At 34.4% G+C, this 18802-nt stretch overlaps 3 protein-coding genes across 3 annotated transcripts; 2 read left to right on the forward strand and 1 right to left on the reverse strand.

The window, feature by feature from the left end:
- Positions 1–92: 92 nt before the first annotated feature.
- On the reverse strand, positions 93–3946 carry LOC144856064 (uncharacterized). Its single transcript, XM_078714039.1, has 6 exons — positions 3882–3946; positions 2710–3462; positions 2443–2607; positions 1898–2035; positions 1597–1697; positions 93–1479 (listed from the first exon to the last, which is right to left on the reverse strand). The coding sequence occupies exons 2-6, from the start codon at positions 3449–3451 to the stop codon at positions 559–561; spliced, it is 2067 nt and encodes a 688-aa protein (XP_078570165.1). The 5' UTR covers positions 3452–3462; positions 3882–3946; the 3' UTR covers positions 93–558.
- Positions 3947–4200: 254 nt separating this feature from the next.
- LOC144855471 (ragulator complex protein LAMTOR5-like) lies at positions 4201–5128 on the forward strand. Its single transcript, XM_078713346.1, has 4 exons — positions 4201–4300; positions 4528–4589; positions 4697–4814; positions 4914–5128. The coding sequence occupies exons 1-4, from the start codon at positions 4266–4268 to the stop codon at positions 4972–4974; spliced, it is 276 nt and encodes a 91-aa protein (XP_078569472.1). The 5' UTR covers positions 4201–4265; the 3' UTR covers positions 4975–5128.
- Positions 5129–8231: 3103 nt separating this feature from the next.
- LOC144855512 (uncharacterized) lies at positions 8232–14715 on the forward strand. Its single transcript, XM_078713397.1, has 4 exons — positions 8232–8250; positions 10327–10601; positions 13255–13478; positions 13881–14715. The coding sequence occupies exons 1-4, from the start codon at positions 8248–8250 to the stop codon at positions 14420–14422; spliced, it is 1044 nt and encodes a 347-aa protein (XP_078569523.1). The 5' UTR covers positions 8232–8247; the 3' UTR covers positions 14423–14715.
- Positions 14716–18802: the final 4087 nt, after the last annotated feature.

Consider the following 18802-nt stretch of genomic DNA (forward strand, 5'->3'; position numbering starts at 1 on the left):
ATACTCTCTTGAATTTGTGCTTAAAATATTTTTGTGCTTGCTAAAAACGAATACCTACATCATACATAAAAAAAATCATACAATCACAAATATTTATGTGGTGGTATTTTAGATAATTTAATATTTCAAAATGTTTATCTCAACCTTTAATGACAATAAATTCATAAACTCTTAATAAGAAAAATAAAAACAAATACAGTACAATCATTAATGTATTGTCGTGATTACCTGCATTTAAATTAAATTTAATAACTTTTGATAAATTTCAAAATATATTTTTATAATTATGATTATGAAAAATTAGAAAACAAATAAGGAAAATTAACTAATTAGATACCTATGACCTGAAAAAATGTGATAAGCACAAATACTTTCAAATCACCTAGTAAACTCTGGCGGCGACAACACATTACAAAACCATGTATTTGTTGACCATTTCTTACAACACCATTGTGTTTGATAAACAGATAAGTGGATTGACCACTACAAAGTAATTCAGTGAAGATGTTGACCACTCCATATTAAATACAATGATTTTAAAGTGACCTGTTTGATAAATCACAGCATGTTATAACCATGACTATGTCCAAATTCAGAATAGGCATAGTTTGAAGATGAATGAGGTCGTAAATGGATATCCTCTCTAAGATGACTATAAACCGGTTGTCTGCTAATTCCTCTGCCACGTCCTCTTAAAGGAGCTGCATGATAGTAGTGCATATTAATGTTAAAACTTGGATGGTGATTTTCTATATTGCTTTGCCATGTTCCGTCTCTACCCCCTCTTCTGTGCAGGTTTAATGCCCTACCCCTTCCTTGAGGAACCATTGGCCATTGACAATGCAACCACTCGTCGTATCTATGGAAATCCATTTCAGAGGGTGATGGTAAAGTTTTTGGATTAGTTTGTTTGTATTTATTTTCAATTTTTTTATCTTTACTTTGATCTCTTTTACTGTCCGGTAATTTTCTTTTTAAGAGTACTATAGGTTTTTCCTTCATCCCATCCACATGTGTATCTTTTGATTGGTTGCTTGCATTATTTAATTGTTTATTATTGCCTCTTGTATCTTCTGAACTGTTATGTACAGATGCACTGGTTACTTGGTTACGATCAACATGTGCATCTTTTGAATCAACTTGTGCATCTTTTGAATCAACATGTGCATCTTTTGAATCAACATGTGCATCTTTTGAATTGTTATGCAAAGTTGCACTGGTTACCTGGTTACAATCAACATGTGCATCTTTTGAATCAACATGTGCATCTTTTGAATTGTTATTAAAAGTTGTACAGGTTACCTGGCTATCTTTACTGTGCGCATCTTTTGAATTACTTCTTTGAACCATTTCACCGGTTACCTGACCACCATTCAAATTTGCATTTTGTGATTGGTTGCCATTTTCAGATGCATCATTTGAACCATTCCCTTCTTCTCTGTTCTGCGCTTTCTTTTTATGCCTGTTACTTTCTGTATGCTGTAAAAAAAAACCAAAGATATGACATTTATTTACATACTCTGACATAAAAGATAATAACGTACAAAGCAATAACAAAATGATATGAGGTCAGAGTTTAATAAAACAGTTAATTACCTTGCTTAATTGCTGGGCAGAGTTAACATATTTTTCGCACACTTGGCAAAAGAATTTCCTATTTGCATCTGTTGACCTGGTTGACGTCTGTCTTTCTGTTGCTGAGATAAAGATGATTATTTTGAAAGAAACGAGGGGGAAAATTGTCATTCAAAGTTTGTATAACGAGTATAGGCCTATTACATTTTGATTTAAAACAATACTTTTTGTGAGCTTTTAAAAGTCATGCCCATGCCGCACCACTATCAAGTCAGCTCTTAAATTAAAGAGATTACCTTTTTATATCACAGAGATCACTTACCATTTCTTTTCTTTGTCATGGCCTCTATCATCTGCATTCTATCTTGATGTCGGTTTCCTTTAAAATGATTAATGGCCGCTCTTGTAGAATACAACGCATAGTGACATACATAGCAGTAACCTATATGATAACCTAAAACTGGGTAGAAAGTAGAAATGAAGTTCCATAACATAAGCATGTGTACAAAGCGCACTCATTATTATTTGACAAACAAAAAGTGTGATGTGCTCAAATATGGTAGTGGTATGCTTAAATATGGTAGTGATATAACATCATGTCCATATATGTGCACATCACATTTTTTGTCACATAAAGTTTGATAGTGTAGACAGAGCTTAAACTTATTTTGAAGGTCTTTTTTACCCATATCTTAACTTTGTTGCACCTAACCTCTAGCTACATCCCTGGAAAAGATCTTCCACGATATATTTTGATGAAATGGTTTGAAAAATGTCATAAAGTGTTGAAATATTATAATCGAGTACCATATAATCATGAAGAAAATCGACATCACTAAAAGCCAATGCTCACTATCATCATCTTACCTGGTGGATCCTGAACCTTCTTGCCACCTCTTCGGCCTCTTCTCCTCTTGATAATTGGTGCTGCCTTGGAATCACCTTGTTCTGCTGATATTGATTTCTGTTCAGATGCATTAGAGCTGTCTTTACCTATTTTACCGTTTCCTATTATAGGCAAATGTTGACTTTCTGCAACAACAAAAAAGCAATATACAATTACATCTGTGTAGAAGAAGAAGAAAAAAAAGAGTCTTTCACACATGACTTTCTTTGCCAGCACCGTGAACTTACCATCATTGACTTTAGTTGTCTTTTCTACATTTTTTGGCGACCTACGTAATAAAATCTTAGGCCTAACTGCAGCTATTGAAAGATCACCATTTCTTGAACTTGTCTTCTTTCCTACATTTTCTACCAAGTTAGAACTACACAATAGCATCTTCTCTTGACAAACACCTTCTACACTTTTTGTATCTTTACATTCTGTTGGTAAAGGAGCAGCTACTGGTAGTTTATCCTCCTGATTTTTAGAAACTTCTTCTGCTGGAGTTGTAACGTTAGTTGAGGAACCATTGCCATCACTTTCTTGCCTTGTGTTTTCTACAATTTCTGTACTCCTTGCTCCTTCACATTCTGCTGGTAAAGCAACAACAATTGATAGTTTATTGTCTGGAATAACATCAGCCGGGGAACCATTGCAATCACTTCCTTCTCTTGTGTTCTCTACTGTTTCTGATGCTGCACTCTTTGCTTCTTCACATTTCACTGGTAAAAAGTTTTCATGCAAACTTTTAGAAACTTCTTCAGTTGTAGAACTGGCAACTTCTGGTAATGGTAACCCACATACTTTGTCTTTGCTTTCTGGAGAGCTAAGATCATGTAATAACCCCATATCTTGATACACACTTTCTTTACTCTTTGCCTTCAAAGATCCTGTTTTTGCGGCATCAGAAACTGGTGTTTCTTCACACAGACTTCTTTCCGACACATCTTCAGTTTGAATTGCATTCTGGTTGTCAGATTCTGCCTGCATCTTCAAGACGTCTGAAAATAAGAGAAGTGATGAAGTTTAGTTAAAAATAAAAGAGCAAAAAATAAAAGAGCAAAAAAAAAATAAAATAAAAATAAAAGAGCAATATAAACGCATGTGATCCGCCTATTGTCATAAGCCAAAAACGCCGCAATAGGCCTACAGATAATAAGTGCAGTCACACACTGTCATTGTGCTCTGTAGGCACTGTCTGTAGCCTAACTATACAGGTGACAGGTGCATAGACTAGCCTACCTACACACTCTCTAGCATAGTAAAGGCCTAGGCCTAGCTAGGCCTAGGTAGGTAGGCTACTGTATTTTATTATTATCCAAACATAAATTCTATAACGTATAAATGTTTGTTAACATCATATAGTATATCGCACACATATGACCCACCTAGGAGTAGTATTATACTTACTTTTATTTACCTACAAATTGTACAAAAATGAATATACTTGAGCTGAAAAAAGGGTATACTTTTGTTTTTCCCTTTCTTCCAATGTTGTGTTTCCAGGTACCCTTTCCATTTTACCCATTTTATTTAACGCATTTGGTAACATCATTTATTTATTCTAAACACATATTTATTTTTATTATTTCTATTTTATCACTTGAATGTACAGTATATGAAGTTTCAAAATTATATTCTTATGCTATAGTAAGTCTTTAGTATAAGATTTATTTATTTAAGATAAAAATACTTTAATCTAGACATTCTGGCAAACTTTAAATACCAGAGTCATGTGACACCACACGCAAGAAAAACACGAAAACAATTGTCGGTGTGTTTTGATCGGAAATATATTACAATCATGGAAAACGAATTGGATACACAGTTGGAAAAAACGTAAATCATATTTAAGTATACTTCGAAATATGAAATTTGTCGTGAGATGAAATTTATACCAAATAATCTGTTTTTATCCTTATTTTAATTGCATTTAACCTAGGCCCTCAATTACTTCCTCTTGACGATCCACCTAACGGTGCGAGATCGAGCGAACCCCGCCAGCCCTTTAGGTATAAATCCAGATTGTTGGGCCTAGCTAATATAGGGTTTTATAATGTTTTCAGAATGGCTGCTCCGGGAGTATCAGGAGTTATTTGTACCGATCAACAGGGGTTGTGTCTGGGAGGTAAGGATGCTTATATTTAATTGTCCTTTTTAAATACAAATAAGCATTTTGCATAGATAGGATATACATATATACGCATTTTTGACATAATTCTTTTTTTCATACAGTAAAAGGGGAAGCATTGCTTGAATCTGCTGGACTGGTGACAGCATTAGCACAACAAGCTACTTTACTTTCGACAGATGGCAGTAAAGTTCCTGTCGTCTGTCTAGAATATGATAAAGGGTAAATATTTCTGTTATGATAATAGACATAATAACACCTGCGTATTTGTTACTTGCAGAGCCAATGTAAAACATTACATATTTTTCTTTTGTTTTTCAGAAACATCTTAATAAAATCTGAAAAAGGAGTGTCAATGGCCGTAAGGAAAGGAAAATTATGAAAGCATTTTATTGAAGAGGAAATTACAGAACATGTATATTATTCCAGGCAAAAAACAGGAATAATTCCCACTCTTGTGTTCCAGGAAATATTCCATAATTTTTCCAGGAATCATTCCGTCTTACTATTCCAAGAATGCTTGATCTTCTATATCAGAGAGATTACATAATTTGTTGTTATTCCCATATTAGGGACAGTTTTACATTTTATGGAACCAAAATAGTGTAGATTTCATTAAAATATATTTTTTCTTATTATATCAGTAATTTAATTCATGTGTTTTTAGGTAAAGAAACAAGTATAATTATTTGATATTAAAATAGAATAACATTATGAATAAAAGGTATGCAAATTAATTGAGTCGCCATTTTATTGCATAATTACTGATACAACACAGTGCTAAAAAAAGTTTCGTATCTCAACTACATCTAAAGATCTGTCTACACTATCAAACTTTATGTGACAAAAAATGTGATGTACCCATATATGGACATGATGCTGTTACATCACTACCATATTTGGACAAATGAGCTTAAGTCCAATATGAGATCCGCCAGGAACGTAATTCGAATTAAACATTAACTGTGTCGAGGTTAAGTACAATATAAGGTGTGCATTGTTAAAAAGCATTACATTTTCAGAGAAATGAATAAGGGCGAATGAGATGGGGGGAAAATTTACAGATTCGACTGTCCAATTATGCAAATGAATTTATTATATGGTTGACTGAGTTCAATCTAAACAAACAACAAAAACACAACGGGATTTTACAGTAAGCGGCGTTCACAAATCTGGTATTAATGGGATTGTAATGATAAAAGGTAAAACACATTGTCATTTTAACAGGATATGATTAATTTGTATTGTCACAATTGTGACTCTGACTGGGAAATGTTCTATCTATGACAATTTTTTTAAATATTTTATGCGGCGTCAACTTTGTACAGGATATAGATACGGTAGTTCCCAAAAACTTTGCAAAAGACAATAAAAGAAATATATCCAAATACACAGTAAAACCACAATAGTTGATTATCAGTTGTTTTTATATTTTCCAGTTGCCCGTCGCTCAATAAATATTTTTTATTTATGACCTCTCTTCATTAAAACAAATTATAGTAAAGCAAATTATACGTGAAGTATGTTTACTTTTGTCCCATAAAAAAAGTTGAAAATACTTTCCAATCCGTGTTTACTTTTGAAACGAAATTATAATTAATATTCGTTTATTTTGATTTGTACAATTTGTATATTCGGTAAATTTATTTATCATAAAACTGTACCGACGTAATTACCATAACGTTCTGTCTACACTATCAAACTTAATTTGACAAAAAATGTGATGTGCCCATATATGGATATGATGATGTCATATCACTACCATATTTAAGCATATCACTACTATATTTGGACACATCACACTTTTTTTGTCAAACTTGTTTGATAGTGTAGACAGCCTATTATAAACATATTCATAACTTATATAATGATAATACCATGAAGATTATTTCTCCATTATAATATACGAAAGAAACACTCGAACATTTAAAGAAAATGAATTTCTGAACGTTACAATGGCCGGAGGTACGTAAACCGGTAGTTATCTGGTTCCAGTTTCTCCTCGGATATTATTATACAATATTTCAAAACGTACGTCCGCGTGGGATTATGGCGACATTCTGTATTATTAACAAACTTCAGATAAAACATCAAAAGAGAAAAATATTTAAAGTACCAGCACTTTGAATACAGGAATGCTGTTAATGTTAATCTGGCGCGATTGTTGCCGCCGCATACCGATGCGGAAACAAACACTCTGTGCCGATAAAACCCCAAAACTCCCCATGTTGCTATGGTGCAAATCGAACGACCAAAACATTGTTCATCTGCATTATACCAGTTGAGATTATATTTCCTTCAGTTTTCATTTAATTAAACTAAATTTTTCCTCATATTCACTGTATCCATATACTATTTATACTTTAATATTTAGTCTCTGCAGAGGTCCTAATCCAATTTCCTCAGTTTCCAGGTAAGCTTGAGGACGAATAAATACATTTACATTTAACATATATAGGCCCTATCCCATTCTTTTTATTATATATAAATAATTTATAACAATAAAAATAAGGGAATCAGTCGGGCCTTTAGTTTTAAATAAAAATATCCCGACAGGCGCCCCATAGGCCTACTCAGTCGAAATGTACCTCCACTGTAAGTTTAACATTACGGTATTTGATGGAGATAAATCGAGGTGTATTTGTATGCTGAGGGAATCTATTAATATTTGGGTAGAATTCTGGGGTTTAAAGACGGTTTAAATACAAAAATAGGAATATGTTAATTATTAATAGAAAATCACCGTAGCAGGACGTATTTAAATTCCTCATGGAACACAGACCTATCACTCACGCACAAAGGGGAAATCCCCCAAACGGTATGCCTTTGTCATTATCTAGCAAATAGTTTGTCTCAACAGCATTGCGAGGAAGACAACACGATTTGAGCGTCGTATAGCAACACAGTCACTATAATTCATAGAGATTTTATAATCCATAGACAATCATCAAGGACGAATATTGAAATATGTTTATGGAGGAATAATAAATCGGTTGCCTACTAAACAATCCCAACATGACGTCATTCATTACAGAAGAATTAGTCCCAGGTTGCACTTGGCGATGACAAAAGCAATACAAGGGTGAGTTGAATTCTCATTGCTTACGTCATAATTAAGTTAGCATTCCTTGTTTATGTTAGTATAATCATCGTTGTCATATTTATTATTACATTAAATATTAAATGAGAAATCAAAATTGAAACCGAATAAAATCTATGGGAGCTCGGTACAATGTTAATTATGCGACATGTGCAGTTTTATTCGCGATTTAAATTGTTACTTTTTTTCGATTCATATAAAACCATATTTGATAATAAAAATGTCCGTTTGACCGAACCGGTAATCTGCGTAATGAAACAACCACGTGACCTATACAAATGTAAACATAAAATTCCGGGTAATTTTTTTTTTTAACTGACCGGACAATTCGCAACACGTAACGAAAGGGAAGTCCTTCATGACCTGAAGTTTAAATACCCAGACGTTATGTCATATAGGTCATATCTGGATTTTTTACGAAACTGTACTGGACAGAAAACTGTAGCCTACCGTCTATTTATGTTATAGGCCTATTCATAGGCACATATATACTTGTACATTCGGATAGTTCTGCATCTAGCTTCATCGAAACAACAACAACATCAGACCTACAATATGGTAAGGATGTTCTTTATATTTACAATCAACAATTCAAAACGTAGGTCGTCCCATGAAACACTGAAATTTCACTCTATCCATATACTTTTTAAAAAATCGACCGACCGAATTTAATATTCCTTTTTGTGCCGGAACAATAGTTTAATATAGGACTTCATTTGTACCATTATTTATAGTATAAATTATCAATACGTGTATGTTTGTTGATCATGAGTTCGACGCAATTATCTTAATTAAATTCTATATATATTTGTACGGTCTTGTTAACGTAGGCCTAATCGATTATTAAAGGATTGACTTCGTGACAAGATTCTCAATAAATTCAATAGTATTAAAATATTAATTAGGGCCAATGTTAACAAATATATTTTTTATCATAATTACCTAGAAAGTTGTTTCGAATTTCACACTTTCGGTTTTTACGTATGTTCTGTATTTACGTATAAGCGTGCGTGTCCATATTAATGTTTGTATCTCTTTCTACGACTACTATTTTTCGCAGCCATACTCCAGCCCTCTATTTTATTATCTATTAATTATAAAATTAATCAATATTTTATTATCTATGATATTTTATTATATTTTTGTATATATATATATATATATATTTAAAAATACTAATTACATATGTTATAGCAAGTACTGCTGTAGGCCTATAAATTTATTTAACATTGTCATATATTTAAAAAACAGGCAACCAAAAGCATTAACTCACTTACATCCTTATCTGTGAGTCACGGGGTCATATTTATAACAGTTTCAGCAAAAGTAGTTTCCCGTTTTTATAATACGTAGTAGAATTAATTAAATTTTACAAGGATTTGAATCCTTGTGAGTCACAGTTCCTTTTACAGTACTCTCAAAGTTCATCTAGAAATTTTAATAAAATAGCGCCATCTTCGATGTCAATATATACCCCCTTTGTGTGTCTGTTTATTATCTGTTTATGTAGCATAAACAACAAACAAACTGTAACCGTGTAAGTTGATAGTATTATTTGTCTTTTTAATTCACCTTTTGGTAACCTTTCAGAGCACCAAAAAGTTCCCATTTTTTTACCGCTTATTCCGATAGGCATGTTATTCCTTCAATCCTTAATTTTGTACAAAGAGCACCAAAAAGATCCATCTTATTTCGATAGGCCTGTTATTCCTTTCGTCCTTAATTTTGTAGGCCTACAACACTAACAGTTTACCCAACTAAGTCTTCCAGTAAATAGGAGTGTCCTCTGAATAAGTATTGGACAGTGTTAAAATATATAATATATTTCCCCATTCGCTTCAGCACTGTGGACTTGCAATCAATAGGTTGCCGGTTCAAGCCCCGGCCCGGTCACTGCAGTGTTGAGTCCTTGAGCAAGACTCTTTATCCACATTGTTCCTCCCCACCCAGGTGATAGAAATGGGTACCGGTATGTAAAAAGTACTGGGAAGGTAAATCAGACTCGTTTGTGCGGGAGGAGTGGCCCAAACGCTAAAGAAATGGAGATGGGCACCACGGCCGTTAGCATTAGCTTAGGTTTCGACTTTACCTTTACCTTATATTTACTTAAAGTGAAAAGAAACAAAACCAAGAGAGAGTCACAAACTTTCCAATCGTGTTACTATATTTAACAATGACATTGATTAGTTAATAATTATGATATTGCGAATTTATTATTTATATTTTAAATGGTAGGCTTAGGCCTATATTTGATTATGAGCCAATTAAAGCGCCCACGAAATTGCATCGTCGGTATGTGACGGGTGTCAAGTGCCTTATCCCGAAACGTAGGAGGGTAAAACGAAACATTCAGAGCAATTAACACATGTTAGGTACTTTGAGCACACCAACACATCTTATTATTTATTTTCTAGGCCTATTAAACCTCAATTAATCAAATTGGAACAATAAACTAAGTCTACCCACTCCTCTTGAATCCAAGTACTACTTATGTTTATAAATGTTTATAGTTACACGCTCCGCAACGCTGATTGGCCATCTGACTAATACTCCCACGGGCCAATCAACGTTAGGAATAGAATTGTCAATACAAAACGTGAGACTAATATATTGATATTTTATTTTCAAACTTAGCTTGAAAGTGCGGCGATGTCTTCATTTATTACGGCAGTGAAAAAAGGGAATATACAAGATGTTGAACAATTTTTGACGTACGAAGGAACAAAGGAATTGGTAAATCAACAAGACGGTCGAACTTTTGAGTCTCCCTTATACTGTGCGTGTGTGAAGGGGGATCTTGTAATAGCCAGCTGCCTATTGGCTAACCACGCACGTGTAGATATCAAAACTAAATGGTTGGCCACGCCATTACACGCAGCTTCACACGCAGGCCACGAGAAATTAGTAAGGTAAAAGAACTTTCTTTGTAGTAAAATTTAGCCTATTCACGTGATGTTTCTCCTCATATTTTCATCATCCTTGTTATATTTACCGTATTTATTCGAATAGACGCCTCGTCGGGGCGTTTATTGTTCAGAGAGATTTGTAGTGGGGTGGGGGGTGAGGGGGGAGGCCTTCGTGTGTAATATGCATGGTTACATCATAAAATCAAATAAATACCCCCTAGATATAAAAAAAATACAACATAATGCTTGGTAAATTGTAGATCATGTCAATCCAATGAATTCTACTACAAGTAAATATGTGTTGTAATACAATATTATGTATATAGTGCATGTGGCGGGGCGTTTACTATGTTGGGGTGGGGGGGGGGGGGGTTATTCGGAGAGGCGTTTATTCAAATAAATACGGTATTTGTATATCATGTGAAAATGGCTTCCGATGACCAACACTCATGACATGAAAAATAATGCAAGTAATTAGTAAATAGGATGTGTTAGTGCGGTTACTTTACATCATATGCCTATAGTACATTATTATTGAAATAAGCAAATAATATAAGAGTCTGTTCAGTTATCTTTTACATCTGAAGTAGACCTATACTATAATCCTTGAGGAACAAGTTTCCGATATCTACCGTTCGTGCGTCGTAATGTACCTGGTACGGTGTAAGTTAACATCCAAGGGACCATCATACATTACAGTGCAAACACTATTCTATTTTTAGGTTTTATGGTATACTTTGGTATACAGTTCACCAGACTGTTTCCAGTACATGATGTAACAAGTTTCCACACCTCCTACTATTAATACAAATGTTAAAATGTATTCTTAATTTTTTCAGCGTTTTCATTTTTGTTTTGTGGGGTGGGATACTGTCCTTACGATGATTAGTTAGGCCTACCGATTGATTGGTCTGCCCAATTTCAAAATATTAATCGTTTTATATGTATTTTATGTTGTATTATGTATAAATAAATGCACAATACGGTAAAATTAATCATTTTTTCCATGGATAAAGTATTTGTATAACCGTAACAGTGCACCGATCGGGCGTACCATACATAAGTCCTAAATCAGTCAGTCAGTATAAATAGGCATATGAATGGACTAGACAAGACAAACTCAGTTTACCGCCTTCCAAGTCTATCCAAAATGTTATTTTCAATATCAAATAATGAAATATTGTCAAATCATCAATTCTATTGTTAAATTATATTATCTATGATTGAATTAAATGTTTATAAATGGGAGGGGTTCATTTTACAGTACTTGTACCCCTACGCAAAACGAACTAACAAACCTATACTTTATTGTATTTCAAATATCAAAACTTAAGGCGTATGACGTCAATATGAACAGTAACAATGATCCGAGGATTTGACTGAGCACGTTGCCCATTCAAGCGTAAAATAATATGACGTCACTTCCATTGGGAGATCAACCCATCCCTCTCAACAAAGATCTCTATTGATCTCAGTAATATAAATACTTCCTATATTGTTGATAGTTAGCGGAAAGCTACCAAATGTCATTATGACCCAAAACTTAGTAAGATTACTACCCCTCTAACTATTACACTACCGAAATATGATTCTGAAATAAACTCGAATTGAATAGGGGTGGGTGGGTGATGTGATCGTTGCAAATGTACCAACGCCTCCATTTTTTGTGTTTATTCATCTTGGTTTCAAGTGCTAATTATTCCACAAACGGATCTTTTGATTACTACCGGTTATCCTCTGTTTCAATCAACATACCACCGGGCATACCACCAATCCGGATGTGTAGGTTTTGTTTTGTTGTAAATGTTAAGTTCCCGGTTGTTAAGTTCACGTTCTAAGTGCTTCCATAATGGATGGCAATTGGAACCAATTATGAATTAGATTTATCCATACATTCACCGATTGACTCACTCTGTATAGGATCAGAAAACGTGCTCCATATACACTTTTGGAATTAAACAATTCTTTTATAATTTCTGATTCACTATTACGTGTTTAAGTTTCTATTTGCAAAACAAAAACAATTTTAAAACTACAATCACTTTTATTCACGAATAATTTCAGTATAACAATAGTGGAAGATGGTTACTAATAAAAAATGAAAAAAAAAACAGTTCCGGTCTTTTCATAAATTTCAGTTTCAGAGTATAGGTCTATTTTATTTATTGTATTGCATAACAAAAACAATTTTCAAACAATCACTTTTAATCACGAACAATTTCAGTGGAAGGGGTGATTAATATACTGTATTATTTCATTAGAGTATATTACGGTCTAATTGGGTCTAAACCCGAAGATGACGAAACAAAGTTTTGATCGCATATACACACTAAGCCAAGCACGATAATTAAAATAAAATATTATTGATAATAAAATAGCAACACAATTATATTTACAATATGGTATATAGGCCCTAATATAGTAACAAAACCAAATAGGGGACACTTTGTTTGGTCGTAAGGTTTCGTGTACTTTATTATTTTCCTGCAGCAACTCAGACGCAACGCAAGCAAGTTGACTAATGACAAGCAACAGTTTGAATAATCGCTTGTGATTGGTCGAATCGTTGCGTTACGTTGAGTTGCGTCTGTAGTGGGAACCAAGCATAAGATTCTTCACGTTAGATTAAATGAATTGTTAAATTGTTTTCTTCCAGACTTCTCTTAAGTCACAACTGTAAGCCCAACGAACAAACGCATTTTGGAGATACTGCGTTACACTTAGCGTCAACAGGAAACCATCTAGGTGTTGTGAAGGCACTCATCGAGGCCGGCACTGACGTCACGTTGCTTAATTCAAAGGGTAGAAACGCCATACAAGAGGCAGAAAAAGAAGGATCAGATGACGTAATCAGTTATTTCAACAAGCTCTTTTTTGAAGGTTTGTAAAATTGCTTTACTTTTTGATATACATCAATAAACAGAAAAGACAGAATTGAAGAGGACTAACAATGGAGGAATATATGTGATGCTTTGAACCTAAGAAATGAAGTTGGTAGGCACTGTTTTTTTTGTAAATGAATGATTCCGATGAGGCTGACGATATATTGACGAATGGTGAAAAGGTCGATAGCCATAATGAGTAATAATGTGTTGGCAGTGCCAATTAATGGTGACTAATGTTGACGATTAGTGACAATGGTGAAAACACCGATTCCTATTACTTAGCATTGAATGATTATACCAATATTGATGAATAGGGATGATTAGGCCTATAATGATGACGATGACATATAAATGAAATGATTCGTATAATAGAATAATGTTTATTTTTCCTTTTTAGGTATCAGTAAAAACAACGTTGTTCATACAACAAATAATGGTTTGCCTCCAAGACAAACTCAATATCGAAGAGAAAACATTGCATTTTATAGACGCAATTCTGTACCTATACCATCGAGGCAATCCAACGCATGGTTAAATGGGATAAGCAACGGAGAATACCAATTTCTTGGCATTCAAGAGTTTGAAAATGATCTTAGTGTGATCGGCGAGAGTAGTGCGTTTACAGACCCATCTAAAAAGTTAAACATAGAACCAAACGAATCAAATAGACTACAATACTTAGAAGAAACCATTGGAACTTTACTGCAAGACTATAAGCGAACAAAAGATGAACTTAAAACAATTCAAAGTGAATTAGATGAGACGCGAAGTCTGCTAAAGAACTGTAGGTCATGTCATCATTGCGCACGATACCACGGGCAACCAGAGGCGGAGGCAGACGATAGCATTGAACATCGCAGATACAATTATCCAGTGGGGCTAAACACACAGACAGACTATAGCAATCGTAGAAATGTCCGTTTTGAAGGCCTACCATGATCACTGATGATGTACAGCTTGTGACGAATAAACTAACGAACAACTCTGTTTTGGACGATCTTGCAGAGGTGGTTATTTGATTTAAGTAGGGCCTACGTGAAATACAAGGATATAGTTGAATGATGACGAACTGAACTAAAAAAGTACTTTTGGTTTTTAAAAAAATGTACGGCGCATTTTATTAACACGTGGCCGGCACAACGAAACTGTGTGCACTCAACTTATATTAACAACAATGGAGAAATAGAGACTTTCTTCTTTAAAAAAAACACAAAATAGTCCGAGGGCCGGGAAGGAAAGTACCTTCGAGCAATATATCACCTGAATTTTGTTATTGGTCATCGGGAACAATCCGGTCCGATTACCGTTAGTTCGGGGTTCGAATCATTTACTTGAACAGGAATGGAAATAAAAGACGATAAGGGTGCACATCCACGCACGCGTGATATCACGTGCATGGTGGCAACGTGTAATACGGTGTGTATAGTGATATGTACATAAAGTACAGTAGTACACTGTCAGGGTTTTTACTCATTTTCGGTTGTGGCATTATTAAGTAAGATAGCTAAAATAAACTTCACAAGTATTCTTTTTTAAATTAAAAAAACTGCCTTTTTAACTTAATTGTTTCACTTAGATAGAGAATGGGCCTATTAGTGAATTTTAGCTAATATTTATATCTTATGTGTAGCATACTTGGTAATTAATTGGATTTTTGCATGCTTTTGTATAAATAATAGAAGTAGGCCTAAGGATAAAACATGTTTTTAAATGCGTACGTTTAAAAACGCTTAAAAGCTTTCATCGAAAGTTAAAAAAAAATGTTCTCAAAGAGAACTAGGAATTTAGTAGGTGCGTGCAGCGCCATTAACACCAGTCTCCTTTCAAAGACCTTAGAACGTAATGACGTAAGCGTAACTATGACCAATCACAAGGATGAATTATGTGTAATTGCCATTGGTCTACACGCTGCGTTACGCCGAACTTTCTGCGTTGCGTCCATGGGCGGATGGGTGGAAGACCTGGGCTTAGACTTCATATTGCAATGGTCTTAAATCTAAGACCATCGTTGCCAAGGCTTAAGTCTAAGTCTAGCCTAATATCTTTATTGCAATCCGTCCCAAGTGTGAACGAATTTTAGGGACGGAATATATATTATATGGGCCAATTTTGTATTGCATGGATAAACGCAAATATTGGTGGAAACACATCCACCCGGTCATACTGGATGGACACTTTTATTTGGCATTACAGTACTAATAGCTACTAATTAATTAATGCCATATTGCTTGCAAAAAAAGAAAACAAATAATAAGAGAGCTTGTCTGAATAATACAGTATTTATAAAAGACCTTGTATATTAATTATTTGTACTTGTTTGTATTTGTTTGCATTGATTAAAAAAGCTATATTTTCTTACAATTGTGGTTGAACTGGTTTGTTTATTTATTCCGTAGGCGTATGGTATACGCGTCCTGGTTTTATTTAATATGCATTTATTCGTCTAGATTTGTCATGGCATCTATCTCTAGAAAGTCAGTAGACTCCACTGTAATGTCCAATTTACACAGACGAGAGTGGCGGTAACGGTAAGCGGAAAACCGCGTAGTTTTTCCCACGTAGAATCTATATCTATCCTGAGCGGAAACCTCCCGTCCGCTCCGCGTTTTGTGTAAATTAATGTTCAAAAGGAATAGGTTATATTTTGTTAATTTATTACCGTTAGGTGTATATCGGCCTTAATAAATATGTCATTTTTAATATTTTTTGCTGTGATTCTGTTATATGAAATGCCGTAGCCTAAATTACATATTTGTAAATTGGCAAAACAATAGGCATATTTAATAATTAGGCCTACCTATTTAGAAGTTACAAATCCAAAAAATTCTGTCAATGGAAATTATTAATAATTAATATAATAAATATATATAAAACAAATTAATACTCGCGAGGGTAATGAACCCAGAACATTCTGTTTTGCAATAAGTTTCATTCGTTGAAATACATTAAGATGCTGAAACACTGAGGAAATTCCTCTTTTGTTGTAGATTCTTTTCCCGGAAGTTTAGCAACCACATCCGGGTGAACTTCAGGACTTCCACGTTCAAAAACCACTACGTCACAATTATTCAAGATCACGTCGCTGATTAAATGAATTTAGGTAATACGTTAAGTAATACACAAATACTGAAAGGAATGTAGGCCTAATCATTTAATAACTTTACGGAAGATTGTAAACAAAATATGATCCTCTCAAGATCGTCCTTGAGGATTTCATACAAATGAAAATGAAATATATAACAACTCAGGGTTATCATAAAATGAGGCACGTACGGCTGCCAGAAGAATTGCCTGTTGAATATTTATAATTTATATACAGTATCATTTTAAAGAGATCATTAAAATGAACAAATTGACAGAATTTCAATTTTGATTCGGAAAGTTTGGAGATATTGCTCGCAACCGCCGTTCCTGCTTTAATAGTTACGGAGATCTCCATTGATAAACCATATTACTCATTAAAATACTGTGGAATTAACAATAAATGTATAGTGCAGTGACTGAGATTGATCAAATAAACGGGTATACAACAGTAGTAAAACTAGCAGGGTGTTGCCAGTCATGACAAGCATTTTCGATTGTTTCTTAAACTATTTTACAAAGGATGGACACTTTGGATACACAACAATAAAACCATGTTGTATCGGAAATGCGTGGGAGTATTTATATTTTTTTAATAAAATTTACTGCAATTCATGTTGATATTGTAGGCCTACAATTTCGTACAATAGCCCCACAAAGGGTATCCCACGCACATACTTTAGTGGCTTTTTGACCCCCAACGCCTAATAGGCCTATGTTGCTTGTTATGTACAAAGATCTTATCAACTTGAAGCGATTTCATTGATAACATGTTAAGAGGAGAGATATAGCACGGCGCGAGTCATATCCACATTTTAGAGGTTAGCCATCGAAAATAAGGACTTTTTCCTGGTTGGTTCCCACTAGGACGCAGCGCAGCGCAAAGACGTAGACGCAAAGCAAGCGAGTTGACCAATATGACAAGCGACTGTTCGAATAATCCATCGCTTGTGATTGGTCAAATCACTTACGTTGCGTTACGTCACTTTTTGCGTTACTTTTTTATATGGATGGCAATAAATATTACAATTACAATTACGTCGCGAACCAAGCTTAAGATATATATGGGAATATCCACCCGGATCTGTGGCGTACGTTGTAGTATGAACTTAAACGTGCCCACACGGAAAGTTTGCACACATAGGACACCTTACACGACTACATGGATGTATACTCATGGGACTAACAAACAAAATCCGCGAATCGATTAGGCTCTATACATATAACTTTGACAGGTAGGGCCTAGATGTTTGAAATGATCGCATTGTCCCAATGCTGGTATGCTATGTCGAACCCGGATGTTGAACAGGTACGAATTTCTTAATATCAAAAGCGCTACATTTTTGGAACGGCTTTAAAACACAGGGCGTAAAATGGGTCTTATAATAAACTGACCTTATTTGCCATGATGAAAACAAAGCAATATCTGGCCGGGGTAGCGACAAAAAGAAATCGTTTAATTTCCAACCAGTTGGAGAACAACAACGGCCACGATGCATGAATGAAATGTCAGCTATTTTAAAACACCTGATTGACCACAATCTCTGACGTGACGTGACGTAAACCTTGCTTCGAATATCAGATTATGTAAATATCCAGGTGTGACATTGTAGAGGGAACAAAGAGATTCGACGTCACTTCCTCTCTACACTTGATTATTCACACCCAATAGGCCTGATTTTTGTCAAATGTCATGGATTTAAATTGTTTTTAACCAGTGAAAAAAGACAATTATCCACAATACAATTATTAACGTTTTTATTTAATTTCGTGTTGCGTCGCGTCGCACCGCGGATTATGGATGATTATCGCCTATCCCTAATTCAATTTAAATGCACAAATGTGAGTAAATTTGCACGATTCTGGACATTTCATTTCGAATCCTGAGCTGCACTGACGAGATAATAAGATCGAAACAGTACTGTCTGCAGATTGGATATATATTTATATACATGCCACTACAGATAACTGTAATAAAATATCAAGGGAAACACGATTGAATTTATCAAACTACATAAATCTTTTCCTGATGGCATAAAACAGTGCCGCCGGACTACAATGGTACCATTATTATAGAGAAGGAAATAATAGAATCCAATACGGTAATAATAATGCATAAACAGACGTTCATTTACTGCATGCTAAGCGGCACACAAACAACCATTCAAGCACTTCCAAGTTCAATAAACTTTTACACAAAATAACCAAAAGTTAATTACACAAAAGCAAATACAATTA

This window comes from Antedon bifida, chromosome 11, assembly GCF_963402885.1.
Source record: "Antedon bifida chromosome 11, ecAntBifi1.1, whole genome shotgun sequence".
NCBI lineage: Eukaryota > Metazoa > Echinodermata > Crinoidea > Comatulida > Antedonidae > Antedon > Antedon bifida.